This window comes from Sinohyriopsis cumingii, chromosome 7, assembly GCF_028554795.1.
Source record: "Sinohyriopsis cumingii isolate HCF-2022 chromosome 7, ASM2855479v2, whole genome shotgun sequence".
In the NCBI taxonomy this organism is placed as follows: Eukaryota; Metazoa; Mollusca; class Bivalvia; order Unionida; family Unionidae; genus Sinohyriopsis; species Sinohyriopsis cumingii.
The window spans coordinates 104476824-104500669 of NC_142967.1; the positions used below are offsets into that span (position 1 = coordinate 104476824).

Here is a 23846-nt window from a genome sequence, read left to right on the forward strand (position 1 = left end):
ATTATAGTGAAACCAACATCCAGAGAACATTTGTGTGTGCATCTTTTATGGATGTCCACTGTCCACATGTATTATTTTGTAGAATTTTGTGATGTCTTGTGCAACAGTGCTTCATCATTTATCTTGGTTACAGCCACTGTAATGGTGGGTATAAGGTGACCTTTCATTGATTGTTTTGGTAACTATTTATTTTATAACTATTTATTTCAGTAGTGCCACAAGAAGTTTTCCTTGAAACATCTTGTTGGCCATTCAAGATTTGCGCTCATAGACAAATTGTGTCTGCGCAGTATATGCAGATTATGTTTGGGACTAAATAGTAAACGTCTGCTTTTATAAAAGTAGAAAGAAGCCAACAACCTTCTCCTCTGCATTGCAGATAGAATTCCTCTATTTTAGGGAAGGAGAAAGATCCACGAAGTCTTTATGATACTTTCCAGTACAAGAAAGTAGCAAACTCATTGACCTCAAGTTGCTGATACTTACAAGCGAGCCACACTTTTTCAGCATAATGGAAGTGGAGTCTTCTTGTCTTCATTCATGAAACAGATCAGGATCATATATTGAGTCAAAACTATAGGGACACCTTGTGAAGACTATCTCTAAACTGTTACATTACATGAGCAGCATTTGGTCATCGGGAACCTGGCACAGTTCAACAGGCAGACCTGCCAACCCTTACAATTTTGACATAAGTCTTACGAAAATGACCCTTAAAATATGAAATTACGGCATACAGGCAAAAACTATGGAAAAATGATCATTCAAAAAAATCTGGATAATTGGTTCATGTGTGTTTTATTTGGAGGTGGATTTCATATTAGAATTAGTGAAATTATTCAGGGAACCAGACTAACTTTACAGCAAACCCCAGATGCTTTAAACTGCACCTTTTTGTTTATGCAAACTGTCTGCATGATCAAGCTGTTGATTATAGATTTTTTTTTAAATGTCATCCTGAAAGTGATGCATGTTTAAGATGAAACAGAAAATAAGCCTCTAGAAAAGTGTTAATAATCAACACAGAAGAATAAAAAGGAATATTCTGATTCTTGTGAATAAAAGCTGGAAGGGACACAGTTACATTTGTTGGACATCACATGCCAATTTGAGTAGGTCTCATCGTGGGAGATATGATTTCCTTCATCATATGAAATGGAAAAAGAATTTCCAAGAATTACATCAAGTTAAGAGATAGCAACAAGCCATTGAGTTGCATACAGTTTGGAACTAAACTTTGTGCAACTGTACTAGTGGTAAATAAAGTCTGCACGTACTTTACAAACGTTTCAGTTACACATAATGTTATCATCACTGCGTCAAACTTTTAATTAATTTTCCAGCTTTACAATAACAATAGGTTGGCATGTCTGACCAGGTACCAAGCACTGGTAGCTATTTGTAAAGTATTATTTACCAAGCAGGTCCAATGCTTGTCACCAAGCATTCATTTCTGCCATTACCAGACTTTCTAGTTCACAGACCAGGACCATGGAGCAACCTTCCCCCTCTAATGAAATACAATAGGCCAATACCCACATTTTCTTATGTTTCCATTTGATCTTCAGTGTGGCTAGCAGATGCATTCCACCAGGTAGTGAGCCTAGAATGTCTAATTTTCCCACATCACAATTCGCAGAGCCACATTGGTCAGAGGACTGGAAATCGGACACTCTCCATTTATCTTTACAGTTATTATCACTGAAAAGGAAGGGCACTGCCCCTCATCTGTTCATGCATCAAGATTATTCTGCAAGCCTATGTCTGATGCACTAAAAAAGATTCACAAGATTTTTGCTCTGAGAGATACCTTGTCGGCTAAAGTTCCCTGCATATTATATTACTGTAAATTCAGTACCATGCAGTGGTGTAAGATGCATAAGTGAATTCTTTATATTATACTTAGGCTGCTGTAAGAAATTTTCGCTTGTTTTTCACATGCAAAACTAAACCTTGACACATTTTTTCTATCTTCAGATGCTAAAGGATTGGAACAGGGTACTAAACCATTTAAAATAGAAAAGCAACAACCACAGGTATGGTTCCATATTTCAAAGTTCTGTATGATAAGATATATATCCTTCCTTCTAAATTCATGCTCAAAACTAGCTTTTGTGGTTGCATGAGTTTATGGTTGGGGAATGATGGGTATGATAATATACAAACTATAAATAATCCTATACTTAAAGCAATTTTTTACTTAAGACTTATATAATGTTCCTTCATCCAATGTCTCTCGTTCAACGTCTGTTAGCATAATTTTGTAATCACCACTTCTCTTAAACTATTGGGAAGAATAACACCTAAATTGAAAACACATTCATTCCAAGATCTAGTAGGTCCTAAACCCTTGTCAATATCTATATCCATTCATAAGCTCTAGCATGCTATTGCTAGTGCTTCTGAATGGATATACATATTGACAAGGGTGTTCTCATAAGAAGATTTCCTATGGTGTCCAGTTAGTCCTAAATGACCATGGTAATAATCTGAAATCGGCCTTTTATGCCTACCCTGGCTAATACAGCAGACACAATGAAAATCTTTTTATCAACATTACTCATGAATGGAAAGTCATGTGAACATGAGATTTACACTTGAACACTTATTATATCTAGTTGGTTTTAATTGAAAATGGTGATGATTTGATGTCCAGCATTATCGCCACCACAGCGGCAATATTGAAGATCATGTTATCGCTACTCCTGTTGTACAGATGGTCATATCAACACCGGGTTTTTCACTAAAAGACTTCTTAATGTGGCGTTGATGCTAGACCAAAGGATCGCGAATTTCTTGCAAAAATGTAGGAGTCGTTCATGTTTTTAATGTACAATGGGGGAAAGATCGCAGAAATTATTTGTAGTTCAGTTGATTTGTCATACCCATTGTGAGATGGTTTCATTTTTTTTTAAATTAAGGTTGACCAAATCATTGTCTTTTTGTCTTTTGATCTGGAGATAATTATTTTGAATAAGAGCCTCATTATGATCAAGGTCTGCTGTTGTATTGCAGCATACTATTGAGTTGCTCCATTTGATGTTTCTCCTTGGTGGGTCTAGCACTTTTATCCATCAATCAGCCATTAGTACAATATTAGAGTCTTGATGAAACAAAAGACAACTTATTTCTTTAGGATGTTGTTGAGATGAAAAGATTATTTGAGAAAATGGCATCATACTACGTTTGTGTTAAATGCATCGGCATCTTAAAGTTCTGTATTTATCTATAAACAAGTTCTAGAAGGAGAAACTCAGACATCATTTGTCAGTTGAAAACATCTACCCTTAAGCCAGTTCACAAAAAGTGGGGTATCTTGACACTTAACAGAGTGTCAGTTTAGATCAACCATGTTGGATTGAACTTTGAGAAAGTGGAACTAATCTGCTGATCATTTATTCAGCACATAGCCATTGATTTGAACCATTTTTAATAAGAATGTGACCCATCTTTCCGTTTATGCAGTCAATGTTATTTTTTTATAAACACAGTAAAAAAAGCAGTATTTGAGCTCACTTTTACAAAACAGGAAGAATACTGTACTGACATGTCTTCGGTGTACAACCTCACTGAATTTTGACCTACATTAAACAAGTTACTAGTTTAGGTTAAGTTTCTGAATTTAGCTTTAGACCACACAGTATGTACCATTCAAGATTTGTTCAAGTAGGTAAGGAAGACAGCATTCAAATAACAGTATATCACCCTCAGGTATGATAATTGAATTAGTACAGTGTTAGAGTCCTTGCCTACATGGAACAATCCATCTGCTATAGAACTTCTTTGATTGCTGTTTTTTTCTCAATGCTGCAGCAGACGTCTTAATAGTAGGTCGCTTTCTTAGCACTCCCAATACAGTGGTTCTGCTGCATCCCGAAGGTAGGAAACAAGATTGGACTAATATTATGGATACCTTTGCAAGCACAATCTCCGGCAATCATGATCAGTACAGATGCAAACACAGAGGACTGGAGGAGGGAGAGGTAAGCATGTCTGCTAACATTTTAGGATATCAGAGGAGTATGGCCTCTCAGGATCATTATTTACAAGTCAACAGTTCTCATTCTCTCTGACAACTCCACTGTGGTGACTTACCTCAATCATCAAATCAGAACCAGGTCCCTAGACCTTTGGATTCTTGTTTGGGATGTTATAAAGTGATGTCCTCAATGACATATCCACGTCCACGTTCGACATATCAAGGGCTGGCTAATGTGTTGGCCTACTCATTATCCCACACAGTATGGTAGAATTCCTAAATCCCGACCTTGGTCTCACCAGTTCCAGAGTCAAATGGCCTGGGTCCTGCTGTTTCTATAGATTGGAACAGCCAGATGTACACTTCCTCCGAAGGTGATGCAGGAAGTATAATAATGGGATATCTCTTCATCCTATTTACTCTACTTAAATGGGAAATCTTGGATTGCCAGGAATCAAGATATTCCTTCATCTGCTTTAAGCATGTATATTCTAGTGTTTCATCTGAGTCTAGAGGTCCTGAATCTACACATCTGGATCTTTTTAAAATACCCCATTAGTAACAGTTCTTAAAACAAGTCATGGAGAATCCCTCAAGTGAAATGGCTTATCCACCTTGAAGGCATAACAAGGCAATGAAATATACTTTCAGTGGAGCACACAAGAACACTTTATACCACTACAGGCAATCACACATCAGTAGCTAACTTCCTCAAGGCTCTTCGATGAGAAACAGTTAGCACCAATCATGATTAAAACCTACCACTCCACGATCACTGGCAGAATGCGTTATTCATGGAAGATTGGGTATTGAACAAACCAAAGACCTATCTAATCTTCTGTTCACTTTAGATTTCACCTGTCCAATGACACTGGATCCTTGCCCAAGTGGAATTTATCATGGGTACTAACCTGGCTGAACAAGATACCAATTGAACTGCTTCGAAGAACTTCATTGGTTTACCTGTCTTATATATCCTGCCTCCTCACCACATTGGCAAACAGTAGGCAGAATCAGTGATTACATGTCCTACTTTTGGAGACCTCTATATCTAGTTGCAGCAAGATGGGTCATTGTCATTCATGATGCACTCTGCTTTCTTTGCCTAATGTTCATGGGTAATCAGATGTTGATAATGATTCCTGTGTATTCTGGACGCTTCTTCTAAAGGTTATCTAAAGGACACAATGCAACCTTTAGAAGTGGTATTAAAGGAAGACTGAACCATTGCTTTGAGGGAGAATATGCCTTTTCTTGCCCTCAAAATAGGGAAAGGACAATACATCAACACAGACATGTTGGTCCTGGATAAAGTTTTCTCCCTGTTCCGCATATCGGAAATAAGCACACAACATGGCATATGAGCAAAACTGTTCTCTGTTATTACACATGCAGTGAGATGAAGATCTCTGTGATAAGGCACAGCTCAGTCTGGTGGGATCTTTACCTGTGGTGCAAAAGGTTATTTTTCTGGGTCATTCAACAGATTTATGTGGACATGGATTCATGACTTCTGTTGGATTTGCAGGTGGGAAATTCTTTTCCCTTTCATAGCCACTCTCCAACATGTGGAGTTTATTTTCATGTTGGGTTATCTAGAAGGTGTCTCTTATACCTTATGGGACCAGAGATGATCTTTTTGGGGTAAGGGGATAGAACTCCCTCCACCTCATAGTAATTTCCTAAGGTGCTACAACTGGGTAACATATTTGAAGAAGAGACTATTTTTTCCCTAATAAAGCATGTTTTTTTTTAATAATACTTGCCCAATCACAATGAACATAAACGCTCCAAGCCTGCCGCAGTTACATCCACATAGAAAGCATGCTACTGCTCCAGTTGTAACTGACTTTTCGTGGGATTCAGGTTTTGGCGCCATTCCCAGTATGATGGGGAGATTACTGTATATAACTACCACCTTAGTGGGCATATACCTTTTAGCTTTTTAGCTAAAACAATTTAATCTGGGAGGTCTGGATTTGGAACTAGTAGTTCTCCTAAGGTATCATGATTTGATAAATATTATCAAAGGAAACATAATCAAAGTATTATCAAAGAAGGAACATATTTGCTATAAAAAAATTGGTTTACAGATGGAGCAGTATGCTACACAAAATTAGTTATGGGTTTGTATTCTATATATTATAGTTCTTTCTACGTTGTTTTTGGGGGGGTGGGGGGCTTTTCTTATTTTGTGAGGGAGTGATAAACTGTAAAAAGGTGACTTGACTTGGAGTCACATGAAATTGAGAGTATCTGGGTGGAAAGTTTTCAAAATAATGCAAAATCTTTCCTAGCTGGTTTCATTTATAGACCACCTTCCTCCAAAGCATTTTGGAATGATAACTTTTTGAAACAAATAGAAAATGTTCTAGCACAGGAGAAAGAAACATATATACTCGGAGATATAAATAAGGACCTTCTCAATACTCAAATAAGGAACAACTGGATGGAATTTATTGAATCATTAGGCCTAGACCAGCTGGTAAATGAGCCTACAAGGGTAACAGAAAAATCAAGCACTCTTATTGATCACATTTATACTAACCTACCAGACAATGTGGCTTGTGTTAATGTACCGAATGTTGGTCTTAGTGACCACTATCCTACTTTTTTGACAAGAAAGGTTAAATGCAAGAAAAATAAGAAAAATACACATAAAACGATCACTTACAGATCGTTCAAAACTTTTAATGAAGAACAATTTCTCAATGACCTATATAAAGTTCCATGGAGTATGATCCAAAATTTGGATGACATAGATGAAGCCATGAGGGTGTGGACTGACTTATTTATGGATGTAGTATCTAAGCATGCACCACTGAAAGTACATCGAGTAAAGACTGATATTCAACCTAATTGGCTTACTACTGAAATCCTAGATGCTATGAAAACACGAGACAAATTCAAGGCTATGGAAAACCATGCATAATATAAAGTATGGAGAAATAAAATAACAAGTATGATCAAAAAAGCTAAAAAAACTTATTATCAATCATTGCTTGAAAACAAAAAGAGCAACACAAACTCCATTTGGAAAGTCTTCAATGAACTCACTGGAGGAACGCACAAAAAACAGACAAATAAAATTCACTCACTTCTGGTAAATGACACCATAGTCACTGATGAAACTGACATTGCAAATGTTTTCAATGATTTTTTCATCAACATTACCACAAAGTTAAAAGAGCCAGTGATAGAAAACAACTTTAATGAACTGAAAAAGCTCTGCAGCAGTAAAATCTCAAAGGAGGTATGTTTCTCTATCCCACCAGTGTCAAAAAACTTTGTTAAAAAATGTCTCAGTGAACTTGATACCAAGAAAGCTACAGGACTTGATCAGATTGGTCCACGACTCATTAAATCTTCTGCCTTTGCTATTGTAGATAGCATAACATTCATAATTAATTTAAGTATTGCAACCTCATCTGTCCCCAAAATATGGAAAACTGCAAAAGTAACTCCTATTCACAAATCTGGTTCTAAGGATGATGCTGATAACTACCGACCAATTTCAATACTACCAAACTTGTCAAAATTGATTGAAAAACATATTGTCCATGACTCATTCATGTCATATTTAACCAAACACTTGCTGTTACACCCTAATCAATCAGGCTTTAGACAGAACCATTCCTGTGAGACTGCCTTGATCTCCCTAACTGATAAATGGCTTCAAGCACTTGACCAAGGTAGAATAATAGAAACTGTATTTGTAGATTTGAGGAAAGCTTTTGACATGGTGGATCATGAAATCCTTTTGAAGAAACTGAAAATCTACCAGTGGGATGAAAGAACAATTAGATGGTTTACTTCGTATTTAAATGAGAGAACACAACATGTTTACATAAATAATGTTCTGTCTGAACCTGAAACAATTAGATATGGAGTACCACAAGGCTCAATTCTAGGTCCACTACTATTCATTTTATTTATTAATGACCTACCACTTTTACTAAGAGACTCAATATCATCTACAGATCTCTATGCAGATGACACAACATTGTCAGAAATCCAAAACACAAAGCATGAGCTCGAAATTTCTTTACAGAATGCACTAAACAAACTGGAAACCTGGTGCACATGTAATGGCATGGTGGTAAATACTGGTAAAACTAAAATATTACTTATCTCAACACAGCAAAGAAGGACAAATCTTGATAGTGATGAACTATGTCTGTAATGGAAGGATACAAATCTGCAAATAGTCTGTCATGATAGGCTACTTGGTGTTCTGGTAGATAATAACCTATCATGGACTGAACATATCAAACATACCAGTAAAAAAGTCAATTCAAGTTTATGGCTTCTCAGTAGGATAAGACATTTTCTCCCTGAAAGGCACAGGAAACTATTTTATAACAGTTACATACAACCCTATTTGGACTACTGTAGTACAGTATGGGGTAATTCAAATGATAAAAACACAGCAAAGCTGGCACATCTTCAAAAAAGAGCATTTGGGCTAATATCAATCCAGAAAGAAAGCAAGGAAAGTTTAGCTGGTAGGTTAAAAATATTACCTATTAAAGACCGAATCTGTTTGAGAAAAGCCAAATTAATGTACAGGATATCTCAGAACAGTGCTCCTGAATATTTACAATCACTATTCCAGTATAGGCTACCTGGTAATACTCCCCACCTGCGATCCATGTCTACCAAACAGTATAAAATTCCCAAACCAAATAAGGAGTTATTTAAAAACAGTTTCCAATACTCTGGAACTCTGCTCTGGAATAGTATTCCAGCTGAGATTAGAAATGCCCACTCTATTTCCTTCTTCCAAACCCAATATATCCAGTGGCTTCAGAGATGCAGCTTAAATAAATGAATTCCTTTGTATGAGGGCCTCAAGGTAGATTAGTTTTTAGCTAATTTAGCCCGGCTGTAGAATGTCCATCATATTCCATGAAAAACGATGGAAAATGCTGGAAAATTCTAGCATGGAAAACGCTGGAGTATTTGGACTAATATTCCAGCCTCTGTCCAGGGTAGGCTGGAAAACCCTGAACAATTCTTGCATGGAAAACGCTGGAAAATTCTAGCATGGAAAACGCTGGAGTATTTGGATTAATATTCCAGCCTCTGTCCAGGGTAGGCTGGAAAACCCTGGACAATTCTAGCATGGAAAACGCTGGAAAATTCTAGCATGGAAAACGCTGGAGTATTTGGACTAATATTCCAGCCTATGTCCAGGGTAGGCTGGAAAACCCTGGACAATTCTAGCATGGAAAACGCTGGAAAATTCTAGCATGGAAAACGCTGGAGTATTTGGACTAATATTCCAGCCTCTGTCCAGGGTAGGCTGGAAAACCCTGGACAATTCCAGCATGGAAAACGATGGAAAACCCTGGACAATTCTAGCATGGAAAATGCTGGAGCATTTGGACTAATATTCCAGTCTTTATCCAGGGTAGGCTGGAAAACCCTGGACAACACTAAAATTTAGCTGAAAATTGTTGAAATATTTTATGAAAACGAGATTTTTAACAGTGATGCAACTTTTATTTGATGATAATTTCAAGAAGAACATGATCCAAATTACCCCAACCAACTCACTGTATTGACTGTGATGTTTAGTAACTTTTAAACAAGGAAACAAAAATTAAAAACTATACTTGTCACTGGTAGCTTAATAGGTTGTGCACTAGTATTCAGTAGACAACATGGCTTAAGTTGTCATAAATGTCGCTACACTTCTACTGGTGTCATAAAATCCAGATTACTGGCTCCTTAACATCATCCGAGTTTCTAAAAATATGTTCTCTTACTCTAGTTATAGTTATGAATTTATTCTGAAGCAATCTTAACAACAAAATAACAGAAATTCACATTAATTTCTATCTCAATTTTAATTAAAAAAATTTGAAATATTTCTTTTTACACGTGTTGTTTCATAGTTCATTCACCACATTTCTTATTTTTCTGTTGTCACCACTGGAGTCTGTGGAAGTGATGGTACTCTTGATGGTTTAACCAAATCGCAAAGCTTCTGTCTCACCATCACCTCCCCAATGTTATACTTCTCCTTCATGATTTCTGAAATACAAATCATTGTATATTAATGAATCGAATCAAGCAAGATTTCAAATTTATTTCAATCCCAAATAAAAAATATATATATATATATATATATATATATATATAGAGAGAGAGAGAGAGAGAGAGAGAGAGAGAGAGAGAGACAGACAGACAGACAGAGACAGAGGCAGAGAGAGAGAGAGAGAGGGGAGTGAGAGAATGAGAGTTATGCCTGAAACATTTCATGTAATTACAGTACTTTTACAATCCCTGAGGTTGGTAATTGTAATGAGGCACTTGGCTTGATGACTAACTTGATAGGCTTAAAAACCTGTGGTTTCCATCACAAATTAAACTGGCTAGCTAACTGCTCCTGTGGCCTAAGTCTAAGTGGTTAGAGCGCCTGCTACGGGTGTGAGAGGTCACAGGTTTGAACCCTTAACCGAGTCATACCAAAGACTTATTAAAAAAATGGTACTATTAGCTGCCTCACCTAGTCCTCAGCATTAACCCTTTACCTCATGCAAGCATCTTTTGACGCCTCTACTCCATTCACATGGAAGCGCCTTTTGATGCCTACTGTAAACATCAGCCATTTTAAGCCGGTTTTCATAGCGCCACCTTCGGGGAAAACCCCCATTTAGATACTACATTCATTTCTGTGAATGACAATTACATCAGATCACGTGGTCACTGTTTATGCCCTGGTCGATATCTGCTATTTAAAGTAACTGGGTCATAATCTCCACTCTCCAAAATGGAGGTCGCGGATTTCATTCAGTACTTACGAAGTTTCCACAATTAGAATCAGAAGTACGAAAGATTCAATAACTTAGGTAAAGGCTCTGATATTGATGCAGGCAGCAATTAGTTTTCATAAATTATCAAATTCAGATGACTTAGTGATGTAGATGCAGACGACAAATTATAAATTTGAAGTATGAGAAATGGCAGCTACGATTGGTCACGCGGCCTCCCTGACATGACGGTGAATGAGTCCTCTCAAGATTTTAAAGCACGTAAAAAATTCTTCAGTGAAAAATAATTACGCAGCTATAACAATCAGACTTTTAATCTTAAATTTTTCGACACATAATAGATGTGTACCAAAAATGTAAAATGGTTACAGTTGCTGTTTAACATAAAATACACTACATTGCTTAACAGTTAACAGGCAGGCCTATGCGTATGGAGTCGAATAGGTAACAGGTGCTCTATTTATAGCATGCTGCACTTTGTAATTATGCTCTATAAGGTAAATGGTTAAGAGGTTAGTGTTAGGACTGGTCAACCTGGTGTCAAGATAATGTGAATGGGTGGGAGACATTATGCTACATGTCTGTGGCATGATATCCCAGTGCTAGACATCACTATAAATTGCCACACTGCAGACATCGTAGCGATGTGACTAAACATTTGTTAAAGCTACGTTACTAAACATCTGAATCACGCACACACAAACTGGCTACCATATACATGCAGTTGTGATTATACCATTTAAACTGAAAGTAGATTTACATTGTCCATTTGAATATTGCCTGTCTACACTATAATGTTTCAAGTAGTAGTTGTGTATACGTTTAAATTTCATAATAATGTTCCAGCCTTAGTTCATAAAAAAATTTTGTTACAATTTGGCATATATTTTGTCATAGGTTAACAAAGTTCAAAATGCATGGTTAATAATTTAAAATATACCATAAATTATTTGAATTCTGGACTGTTCTTGGAGAGGTGGCCTTGTGTGTACTTATTATTGGCTTTTGCCCCAGTTAGTGTCTTGCCAATATATTCACCAGAGCTGTACAGCATTCTGAATATTTATTTAGCAGCTTTGTTAAAATCCAAAATTTGACATATTTCTGCCTCATGCTGGGTGTGAAAAAAAATTTAATCCAAATTTTCACCATGATGATTCATATGCACTAAGTTTCTGATATATTTACTTATCTACATACACAACTCCAGGTTACAGCTAATGTTCTAGACATTTGAATTTGAAACAAATGTGGTATTACCTCTCGCATGCTTAATTCAAATTAAAAGATCGAAGAATTTCAATGAAGCTGTCGCCATCAAGTTGTTTACATAACTGTGCCTTGCCACTTTTTTTTCTGAAATTAAAGGACACAAACTAAACAAGTATTTTTGGTGAGGAAAAATGATAATCATTTCCAACAGTTTACAACTGTACATTCTTATTAATTATACAATAAGTTACTATTAAATATTACTGAAATGGCTGAATATAAATTGGATAGACAGAAACAAGCCATAATCTGAATTGAAGATTAATTGGAAAAGAGATCTACCGGTATATTTCCGAGTCACAGTCTAAAATTAATTAAAACAAATATAACTTATTGCTACAAATAGCACACTGTCTGGAAAATAATAACGAAAATGTAAAAAATACAAATACCAGTCAGATCATTAATAATATCAAGGGTCAATAAAATTTAAAGTGAAATTTACAATTTGGAAATGTATATTCGCAAGGCCGGCACGTACCAACTTTTTTGAACGACAGACACGAGATGACTGGTCATTGTGCATTAGGATAAGTAAAAAATGTTGCCAATTATGTAAACAAAGCTTAAAACATAACACATACCTTTCAATATCCTTACAAGTTTGACGTTTAATTTATCAGTCTTCAAACAGCATGAAAAAAAGAAATTGTTCCATAGGATATATTTCGTAATAGCTTTCCGTAAATTTACGTCACGCGAAGTCTTTCGCAGCTAAGGTACTTGGCGGCCGTGCAAATATTTTTGCTACAATTGGACTGAGTAATGACTTACCTGCTATTTTCGCAATAATACACTCATGGTATCCCTTGAATCCACGACAAACCGCCATCACTTTCTCTCCCGTGCGATATTCCTTCATTTCTTTTCGTGGCGAGCGTACATCAGCCATACAGATTATGCCTCCCTGAATGGGACGATCATTCACCCATATAACCAGTAATATTTCTGGTTCAGTGGTCATCTTAAAATCCTGGGATATTTTATATTTTACAATTTCAATGACACTCCAATCGAAAATTGCGCCAAATTCTAGACTGGTTATCCACAGCGTTTTTCGGTGCCAAATTTGGAACCAAAATTTACAGAAACGGTTTTTTTGTTGTTTTTTTTTTTCTTTTTACAGAAAATTTGGTTCTAATGCATGAAATCAAAATATGCCGGCTTTTTCAATGTAGCAATTGGTTAAAAATAAATAAGTTCTTAATTTTATATCCCATCATAGTCAGCTTCATCAGCCATCATCATACGGAACAACCTCGGCTATTTCTGCGTGACAAAAACGTGACTCCGATACGCGAAGGCGAATACTTGACAGAAAAATCAAGACATTTTGTTCTCTTTTGATTTATGATTTATCTAAAGAGTTAATATCTATACATCGGATACCAACGCCGTGATTTGGATATGTTGGGGAATGATTGGTTTACAGTAAAGTGGTTTTAGAAGACAAAGTTTACGACCAAGAGGCAATATCGTGTCGAGGTGTGGAACACAAATGGAAAGACAACACAAATTGGACACCCAAATATTATAGGTGAGTATGAGATAAACGGAGTCTCGACTTTATCTCGTTTGCCCAAGTATAAACTGACTATATGACTAACCGCCCAACACAATATATGTATGACTGGTAATTAAATTGTAAGCAAGTATTTCAATAAATGTGAAAAGATATACAAGGTCAAAAACAAGTTTCCTTTTGCACCAGTATTAAAATTAGAGTAGGTATTTTTGTTTTTCAATATATATGTATATATAACTTTCAAAGCAACCTAATTTGTGGAATTTTATTTTAACAGCCATAACCTTGTAATTGTTAGTCTTGGAAATGTTAACTCCAGTGATACATGTAAGCCCAAACAGGGACTGCTCTGGTATTATGATAAAGTTGTGAATTTCTTGAGTATTTGTAGATCTAGTCCAAAAAGGTCTTTAGGTTACTGCTAAATTTTCAGACTGCTACATATATAAGTAAAATCATAACTTAAGTAACTTAAGTCCTGGAAAAAGAAATTTTGAAAAATTTCACATTAATCTTAGCAAGATTAAAATGTACACAAGTTTTACCATGAAGATGATTTTTGAACGATATGTTAATGTTTTAATCAGTCTGACTGTACAGTCTGTAAATGTTTTAATGCTGTTTGTGTATTACAGGTACTGGTGTTCAGGACAAAATATATAAGCAGTTTGAAGTTAATTCCACAAAGTCCATTCCTAAAAGCACCATGTACTGGAGGAAGAGAAAACAATGGTAATTCCAGGAGTAATAGAGAGTTTTTTTACATTTTAAATAATGTCTGCAGCTGTCTCCCACAACAATGTTTATTTGTGTGAAGATAAGCATTATTCTTTATACATTTGTTCTTACCTAGTACATTCACAGCTTAACATGGCTCATATCTTAAACACAGTTTCATTATCATATCAATAATTTAAGGAATAAACAAATTTCACTATACAACACTAAGTGGAATTTTCAGAGTTCAACAAATTCTGAGTATATGGTGAAATCATTCAGTATTTACAGACAGAATATTCAGTGTACGTGTTTGAACAGAACATTCACTCTGTATGGGTTATCCAACACACCATACACAATATATGCACAATGTACACCATATTTAACCAAATCAGCCAATTACAGAAATTCCAGGAAATATCTGATCAGTATTGATTCTTGCAGAACAAGATATAATAATTTATTGTTATGCATTGTCATACTTAAGTTTTTAATTATTTAAAATGTTAAATATAATTTTTACTTTCATTTTTCTTATAATGCCCTAAAATGTTATGAAACTTGAGTTGTTTTTCTGAAAACATCACATACATTTATGAAGTGTATGTTGTATCACATGTACTTTGTATGATTGAGTATATTATTGTGTATCAATTACTTGTCATTTACATGCATTAACATTGGATTTGTCAAACTAAATTACTGTAACATTGTAACATTAACTGTACATATTCAATTCCCACAACAAAGCAATAATGTTTGAATGTTAAGATTTTAATATGAATTATACATGTTCACTAAAATTTGTATTTCTCATTACAGTGTTGTTGATCTAGGTGAATCCAGTTCTGTTGGTCTTGGATATTATGAAATTGGTGACTGTACGTAATACTAATCTTCAAATATAATGAGAATATCAACAGATGAACCAACTAGATATGGTGACAGTGACATGAGTTTTTCATCTGACACAGAAGAAAGTATAGAGTTTTAATCAAGTTCAGACAATGAACAGTATCATCAGGTGAATGAAGCAACTCAGTCTTACCCATCTCATGTCACAGATCCCCCACTTTATGTCATAGCCCCATAACAAGATATATATTGTAGTGAAATCACAAAGTCTGAACATGTTATTGTCCTTGGGGCTTTGCCAACAAGACATAATTTGTCAGATGCTAAATATGTGACTTTTTGGACTTAATTCAGTTGCATCTTCCTTCAGCAAACACAGGATTGACAATTGTCAAAGATTTGAAGGAAAAATGTGAATTCAGTAAGGAGTATCTCAAATACAATTTTTATTGTGGGATCTGCAAAAAATTGTACTCCGATAAAGAAGAAATGTGTGAAACTGGGGGCTGTACAGGTGTACATAACTAATAATTATGAGCAAACATCTCTTTGGAATGAAGTTGGCTCTGACAAGAAAGAAGACTTCCTTTCATCATCAAAAATAGGATCAAGTGTCTTCGAGAACCTATTATTGTTGTTGAAATTGGAAATGCCATTTATGGTACTGTTCTCCCCAATCATCATGAAAAGGACTAAAATGGCTCTCACCATTGCACAGCAGAATTTCATATTTATACACTGTAGTGTCAAGCACAAGTGGTGAACAGATTTGGACATATTTATGATTTTATATGCACCAGATATTTTCTGGTCAGGATTTAACTAATTTTTCAGGATATCTTTTCATACATGTATAGTTTGTGTTACACCAACATTTTTGTATAGTGATGTTCTTTTGATAATGAACATTTAATTACATATGTGGTACATACAATAAATGATGTACTACTTCAACACTTGTAGTTTGTTTTTTTAAAGCAGGGGTCAAGTGTGTGTGTGTGTATGGTTTAGTTTGTTTATTTGACTTGTGTCCTCTATTTCTCAGTATATATTTATCATAGGTTTGAAATAATAGTTTAGTTTCAAGTTCAAAAATCTGTGTTACAGCGCAGTTTAGTCATGATTGCTCTTTCTTTAGGTAATTCAAAATAATTCTTTGTACCAATCTTGAAAATTGACTAAGTTCTTTTCCAGGGTTTTCCATGCTGAAATTTATCCCAAAAATTCTAAGTCCAAACTGTCCATCCTTTTCCAGGGTTTTCCATGCTGAAATTTATCCAAAAAATTCTAAGTCTAAACTGTCCATGCTTTTCCAGGGTTTTCCATGCTGAAAAAAATCAAAGTCCAAAATGTCCATTGTTTTCCAGGGTTTTCCATGCTGAAAAATTTCAAAGTCCAAAATGTCCAGCATTTTCCAGGCATGTCCAGCATTTTCCATGCACAATGTCCAGGGTTTCCATGCTAAATTCTGCAGAATATTTCATTTTTCCATCATTTTCCAGGGTTTTCCATGTTTTTCCATCGTATTCCATCCTTTTCCAGAGTATACGATGGAAAAAGTACAGCCGGGCTGTGTTACCCTCTTTAAATAAGGTCATTATTATTATTATTATTATTATTATATCACGCAAGGATTAAGTTCAGTTTTATTAAGAACAAACATGTCATTAAATTATTTTGAAATCCTGAGAAGCTCCTTCAGAAATATGTGGGAAACAAAGTTTTAGATCAATTCGGCTAGCTGTGTGATTACAAGTTCCATTTACACTACCTGATCATGGGTGCCTACCTTAAATAGACATCTTAGGTTTTCATATTCAGGTTTGTGTTGTAAGAATACTGCCCATCTCCATGAACTGTGTCACAATGGGGAGTTTCTTCTTCACTGACAACTTGTACAATTTCAATAATAACATAGCGATTGATATTTCTTAGTAGTTGGTACAAGTCGTGAACTTCACTATAGACCGCTTTTTGTGGGAAGCTTTCGAATCAGTTGGAAATGCTGTCTTGCCAGTGCTGTATAAACTGCAGTTGTTTTAGAAACGTATTTAATTCATGAGATCCACATCGTAATAAGTCTTACACCAGTTTATACAAGCTTAATGGAGTTCATAATTTTTAAAATTCATAGTGAGTGTTTCCTGACAGGTGTTATTTGAACTTTTTGAACATTCTCTTATTGACAAGTCACTTGTCACATTCCAAAGTATTGAATTTTATCCCTTTGAACTCATTTTTTATTCTCAAGGAGAATTGGAGGATTTTTCAATTTTGATGAATTCCTAAACTTTAAAAAAAAATTAATTAAAGAGCTTTCCAGTGTACAAATGTAAAAGTTAAATTTATTGTTATGTGTTCTCTATTTATGAAAAAAATATCATAGCAAATTTCATAAGCAAAAACATGCAAAATCTCCATATGAGGAAAGAAAATTTGAGAAATTGTGTGAATATGGGTCTCTGTTGTTTTTTTATATTTCATTTATCTTGAGACCTGTGTTGAGGGAGAAGCAAGACACAGCAACCACTTTTCCACTGGCGGCAATGACAGTGCTAGCAGTTTTCTTAGATTTAATTAAAGTTATTTTATCTGCTCATTTTGATCTAAATAGTTCGATAGATTATTATTATATGTGGCATGAATAATCAAGACACTAACAATTTAATCTGCAGTGTGCTCATTTTGCCATTTGATTATGGTGTCAGAGTCAGTAAAAAAAGAATGCGTTAAGATTTGGTAAAATTATTTTCATTTGCTTATATTTCCTAAACCTGCTAGATGGATTTTATTCATTATCATCATGAAGCTAAGACAATTTATGATGTGAAATACTCTCTTGCAACTTGTGGACAGCATCACATATTGTGAAAGCAATGTCACTTCCATCATCTGATTGACATGTAGGTCCTGCCGCCACATTCTACAGTGACCTTCATATCAGGTTTACTGCTTAAAAAAAGGCAAACAACACCATTATCATTACATCATCAATTTACCAATTATAATTCAAAAGTTTATTTTTGATTTACTTCAGAAATTGGACTACCATTCCCCTGGCAGCTTAGTAGAAAAAGCACAAAAAACAGGTCAAGAGGAAACACTATTTGCCAGTTTGAAAGACTTACGTGGAGTTGAGGACAGTGTAAAAGGTAACAAGGAGGCAACTACACACCAGATGAATGTTGCAAAGCACCATTTAGAATCAAGAACTCCAGATGAGGAGTTGTGTGTGCATAGTACTTCAATAAACAATGTGTCTGAATTGGAATTCAAGGCATTAAAGATTATGGAAAATGGATTTAGAAAAGAGGAAGGTGTACATACTTCATTGGATGGGGATTCTGTTGTGATACATGGTTCACCAAAAGTAACCCTTTGTGTCAAAAAGAATCTAACCAGAAAATTACAGGCTCTTCGAAATAAGCAATCAGATGAGGTTTTTCTGGATGAAGAGGAAAAGAAAATTGTGAGTGCTGTCATAGAAGAAGTACAGTCTGAGGACACAATATGTGTCTATGATGAAATGACGAGTAAGGTGGTTGTGTACAGTGACAAACAGGATGATATCAGGAAATTTAAACATAAGCTCAAAATTAGAACTGGGAAGGTGAAAGAAAGTGAAAGAAGTAGGCAAAGATTTAGAGAAAATGCTCAGTTGTTGGAACCATGTCAGAATGATTACACTTTATCGCCTAAGTCAACAGATCTTCAACGAGATTTTTCTGGGTCTAATAATGCATCTGATGTCGAAATATTCTATACCAAGGAAAATATTAGAATAGCTGTATACATGGCAAATATTCTCAGTCTTTCTGTCGATTGCATTGTGAATGCTGCTAATGACAAAATGCAGCATGGAGGTGGCGTTGCCAAGGTGATAGCAGATGCTGCAGGCTCAGAATTGATACGGGAAGGAAACGCATCAGTCAGAGAAAAGAGGAATCGAAGGATCCCAGTATGTTGTCAAGTAACCACAACTGCAGGTAGACTTCCATATAAATGTGTTATTCACACAGTGGGGCCATGTTGGGTAGATTATGAGCCTCATAATCTTCAAAAGGTCAAGGAGTGTGAAAAAGACTTGTATGCAGCCATCTCCGGATGTTTCCTTGAAGCTGAAAAGAATGACATTTCATCCATTGCACTGCCTGCAGTTAGTTCAGGTAATTGTTCTTGCATTCTTTATTGCACATTTGATCACACTACATGAATCAGTAATTTAAGATTTTTTAGCTGATGAGGTCATTGGATTTTGTCGCTGTGTTTCATGGTACTACTAGATTTATTGTTGAATCTATTAAACTGTACTGTTTGCAACTTTTAAACGCCCATTGATTCCTTAACTGAGTTTGAACAAGTTTGATGGACAGCATCAAAATCCATCTGCTCTGAAAATATGACAGTTACTATTTAAAAGAATAAGGTGAAACAAGCTCAGCCTAAAGTTCAGTTGTATTCTATAAAACGTTGCAATGAATTGGGACTATATTTTGAAAACACTTTGTGCATAAATGTGGACCAGACATGTAATGTAAAGTAATGTAAAACAACTGACTAAAATAAGATAACTTTTTATGACTTCTTTTCGCATATTTTGGAACTGATTTAGAGTCAGTATTCAGAGATTATATAAGTATGAAAATGTGTCAGATTGCATCAGTTTCCTTGCAGAGACTGTAGCTGTAACATTTTCTAAACTTTGCATGGACTATTTTAATAAGTGTTTAAGAGGAAGGTGCTGGTATAGACATCTTTCAAGTCAGATTGCTTGACCTTATGATATTACAAGGTCAGTTTTTATATCGACCAGCTTTAGCTTCTTGTTTTAATTCCTGTCCTCCGTTTTACACTGTGGGATAGAATTGAAACTCAAGTTTTTGCATTCTTCTTTGGAAATGCACAAGGAAGATGTGGTCAAAAGTCTAATTGTAAGAAAGCATATGTCTTTTCAAACCGTGTAACAATCATCTTAAATGAAGGAATCTGTATTGAGTTAAGAAAGAAGAAAAAAATTGCGAAATTAATTATGTTAATGAATCTCAGTTATCTTCACAACTGTTTATTTCGATTTTATAGTTTAAGAGATGTATGAAGTCAGTTTCAGTTTTGGCAAACCACTTCCTTCTGGTCAACAGTAAACTACATGTAAGTTTTAAGGTACAAATTATTGACAATATACATTGTTCGAAAATGTTAACTCCAATTCATAATGAAACAGCAGAAATTTAAAACCAAACTTCAGTAAATGATCTAGAATGATAATTATGAGAATGAAATTTTATCAGGTTTTCTTTAACAAATAAAGTCTTTGTCATCAGAGTTAGAGAGTTTATTGGTTTCAAACTGCAAAATATATCAGGTTGCATCTTTAGGTTTCTGTAATCAACCATGAAAAGCTACCTTCATTTCCAAATGCTAATATCAAGGTGACATGAGCATAAAATAGCATCAGTGTTCATGGATTACCATGACATCCTGCTTTATAACTGACTTTGATGTTTACAATCCTATTTTTCTATCATTGTGCTGTCTGAAGGTACGATAATGCGTGAAGTGTGCGACATAAACCAATGCAATATTTAGTTTGTAAAATATCAAATGTGTTCATTTTTGATAATACAATAAGGAACTGAAACTTTTTAAATGTCATTTATGTCCATGAAAATTAAGACTCTTCTATTTTCAATATAATCTTGCCATTGCTAAACCTGTAACAAGTCTGTTACTATTTACATGCTTATGAACGTTTAGTCTTTGGTGTATGGTTTATTAAACTTATTTTTGTGTTTTTGTGTGTTTGAGGGAGTGGGATTCATCGAGCTTGACATAGGTAAGTGACATGATAATGAATAATACTAAAGTATATTTTAATAAATTATTTGAATCTGTTAACCTTATTATTTTGCATTAGTTTATAAATGTAGGGAATATAAGATAAATGCTAACAGCTTTTCAATACTCACTTAAAACAGTTAACATAAAATCAATTCTGAATAATGTGTGTTTCTTTCCAGATCCTCAATTTAAAACTTTGTTTAGTAAGTGATCAGGACACCTAGTTTCCACTTGAGTATTGTTACAGTCTGAACCTTTGTTTTTGACAGATACCAAATAATAATCCTTTTGAAAGATATGAAGTCTAATAGATTGTCATATGAGCTTTATGAAATGTTCTCTGCATTTGTTTTATTTTTCTAGATTAATTGATTTTTTAATTTTTGTGTTTGTTATAAACCATACACTCTTTACTTAAGGTTTTTCAAAGCTGACTTCTCAGGTATGGAGGTGGGTAATTTTTAATGTATTTTTGCTTTCTTGGGACATGAGTGTCAATTACTTTTTAAGAGTGGCTTTTCACATGTAGCATACACAATTTTAGTTGCCAGTACATGTAACATCAGTCCATGAACATGTACTTGGTAACCATTTTCCCAGACATTTTTCAGTTCAGAAATGTATTTACTTCGAGTGGTTTTCTCCTTTCTGTTTAGGGCATAATATGCCTTTGATGTTGTGGCTGTTATGTGAATAATATGCCTGTCAAATATGACATAATCTATGCTTATGCTATGGCAGAAAAGAAAGCTGGATTGTTAGTGTCACTGGTATCTCTTCTTGGTTGGATCGTTAACATCACAGTTGGTTTGGGTCCTTGACATCATGGGGGATGGGGTCTTTCACATCCCAGGGGAATGGGTCTTTAACATTGCAAATATAATTCCTATAACAGTCATTAAATTAAAAGTAACAAAGACTGTCAAGTGGGTTTGACTTGTACATGTACTTAAAAGATCATAATTCAGATAACTAATCTGTCATATATTTTCATAAAAGTAGTGTTTAGATGGTATCCGTATCCCCAAAATCACCACTTTCTAAGCTCAGTGATATATGTATACATCTAAATTCTCAGAAGTGTTTATTGTGGTGGAAATCAGTAGTGAATTTATCCATTTGATCACATTCTAAGCATTCAGTATGCACAGATGATTCTTCTCATATCACATTAGTATCTGCAAACTTTATTGAATTCTCACAATGCAAGGTTTCTTTTGCAGGATGTCATGTTAATTTAGCTGTCTTTTCCCACAGGAATATATGGTGTACCACAGGACATGTGTGCTGTCCAGTATGCCAAAGCTGTTCTTGACTACAGCCGAAATTCTAGACAGGGATTGGCCTTGAAAGAGATCCACTTCATTGACAAATTCCCACATGTTGTTAAGCTGATACAGGATACATTCAGAACTATGATTGAAAATGGGAAGGTACCAAACTACAACATGCAAAATTATGTTGCATCTTCATCACACTACCAATCAGAACAATCAAAAGATACTGGACAGGAAGAACATAGAAAAAAAGATATTCCAGCAGGCAATAGCCAGTATGAAACTGTTAAACTGAAAGAATTGTCTCCTTTTCACTATGAGTCAGAAGTGCATCACACAAGACAATTTGTATTCCAGGTTTCTACAAAGCCAGTTGTTTGTATTTACAAAGGAGACATACTAAAAGTCAAAAATATGGATGCCATAGTTTGTCCTGATGATGCCAGAGGGTCAGGGATAGGACAAATTGCTTTTGATCTGGCTACAAAAGCAAAATACAGGGAGCAGAAAGAAAAATGTTTTGAGAGGCAGAAACCTGACCTTGGAGATGTGGTTATAACCAATGGAGAGGAAAATCCTTTTAATATGATTGTTCATGTTGTGATTGAAAATAACTCTTTCCAAAAGCCAAAATTCATTTCTACAATGAAAAAGTCAATTGACAATATATTGAGGAAGATGAATGCACGGGAAAATGTGAGAACCATAGCCTTGCCTTTGTTTGGTGTGAGTAAGTATCCATAGCCTTGCCATTGTTTGGTGTAAGTATCCATAGCCATGCCTTTGTTTTGTGTGAGTAAGTATCCATAGCCTTGCCATTGTTTGGTGTAAGCATCCATAGCCTTGCCATTGTTTGGTGTAAGTATCCATAGCCATGCCTTTGTTCTTTGTTTGGTGTGAGTAAGTATCCATAGCCTTGCCATTGTTTGGTGTGAGTAAGTATCCATAGCCTTGTCTTTGTTTGGTGTGAGTATCCATAGCCTTGCCATTGTTTGGTGTGAGTAAGTATCCATAGCCTTGCCTTTGTTTGGTGTAAGTATCCATAGCCTTGCCATTGTTTGGTGTGACTAAGTATCCATTCAATATCAAGATATTAGACAATCAAAAGCAAGCATTGTTTTATTTTTTTAAGAATGGAGGGTATATTTGGATCTATCAAAGATATTTATATGAATGTAATTTTCCATTAGAATAGAAGCTTGCACGTGGTTGGAATTATGAAAAAAGTAGTTGTCACCAAACTGTCTTTCTTCTGTTGAACTCACAAAAATTTGATGTTCTTTGTGTGACATTTTCATTATATTCTTTTAAAAAGACAGAAGAAGAAAGAAACTCATTTTCTGATCAATAAAAAAATCTTCACAATTTCACTTTTATATCAAGAAAGTTCCTTTATTTGAATAATGTTGTTGTTGTTGTAGGGTTTAATGCCATTTTGCAGCACAAGATAGGCTATACATAGTGGCCAGTATAATTGGTGGAGGAAGAACCCTGGAAAACCCCGGGAAGAACCACCGACCCACGAGAAGCTACTGGCAATGTTAGCCAAGCCTGAGACTCAAACTCATGCAGACAGAGGTGAGATGGCAGTGATCCATAAC

At 35.2% G+C, this 23846-nt stretch overlaps 2 protein-coding genes and 1 long non-coding RNA gene across 5 annotated transcripts in view; 2 read left to right on the forward strand and 1 right to left on the reverse strand.

Annotated features, from left to right (window-relative positions):
- Positions 1-23846, forward strand: part of LOC149795857 (uncharacterized) — a 114814-nt gene that overhangs the window by 78818 nt on the left and 12150 nt on the right. Inside the window, exons 13-15 of one of the 2 annotated variants that reach the window (XM_089965783.1) lie at positions 1978-2036; positions 18168-19296; positions 22226-22975. In XM_089965783.1, the coding sequence (XP_089821909.1) occupies positions 1978-2036; positions 18168-19296; positions 22226-22975 (1938 nt within the window). Of the gene's footprint in view, positions 1-1977; positions 2037-18167; positions 19297-20209; positions 20959-22225; positions 22976-23846 lie in introns of those variants that run through there. The other variant, XM_089965784.1, reaches the window with a different exon arrangement.
- Positions 9145-13284, reverse strand: LOC149795858 (uncharacterized). Of its 2 annotated transcripts, XM_089965782.1 has the most exons (3): positions 12805-13267; positions 12019-12114; positions 9166-10018 (listed from the first exon to the last, which is right to left on the reverse strand). In XM_089965782.1, exons 1-2 carry the CDS (start codon positions 12992-12994, stop codon positions 12035-12037), a joined length of 270 nt encoding a protein of 89 aa, XP_089821908.1. In that variant the 5' UTR covers positions 12995-13267; the 3' UTR covers positions 9166-10018; positions 12019-12034. The 2 variants fall into 2 exon arrangements, with proteins under 2 accessions (XP_089821907.1, XP_089821908.1); XM_089965781.1 differs by lacking the exon at positions 12019-12114 and having other exon boundaries at positions 9145-10018; positions 12805-13284.
- Positions 13358-16084, forward strand: LOC149795859 (uncharacterized). Its single transcript, XR_016422435.1, has 3 exons — positions 13358-13567; positions 14191-14287; positions 15098-16084. It is a non-coding gene; the product is annotated as an uncharacterized LOC149795859 (long non-coding RNA).

Bases quoted from the DNA above. Each gene is read 5' to 3' on its own strand.
- LOC149795858 (XM_089965781.1), bottom strand. From the start codon at position 12,994: ATGACCACTGAACCAGAAATATTACTGGTTATATGGGTGAATGATCGT. The intron at 10,019-12,804 runs GTAAGTCATTAC...TTTGTATTTCAG, and splicing joins TATTATTGCGAAAATAGCAG to AAATCATGAAGGAGAAGTAT.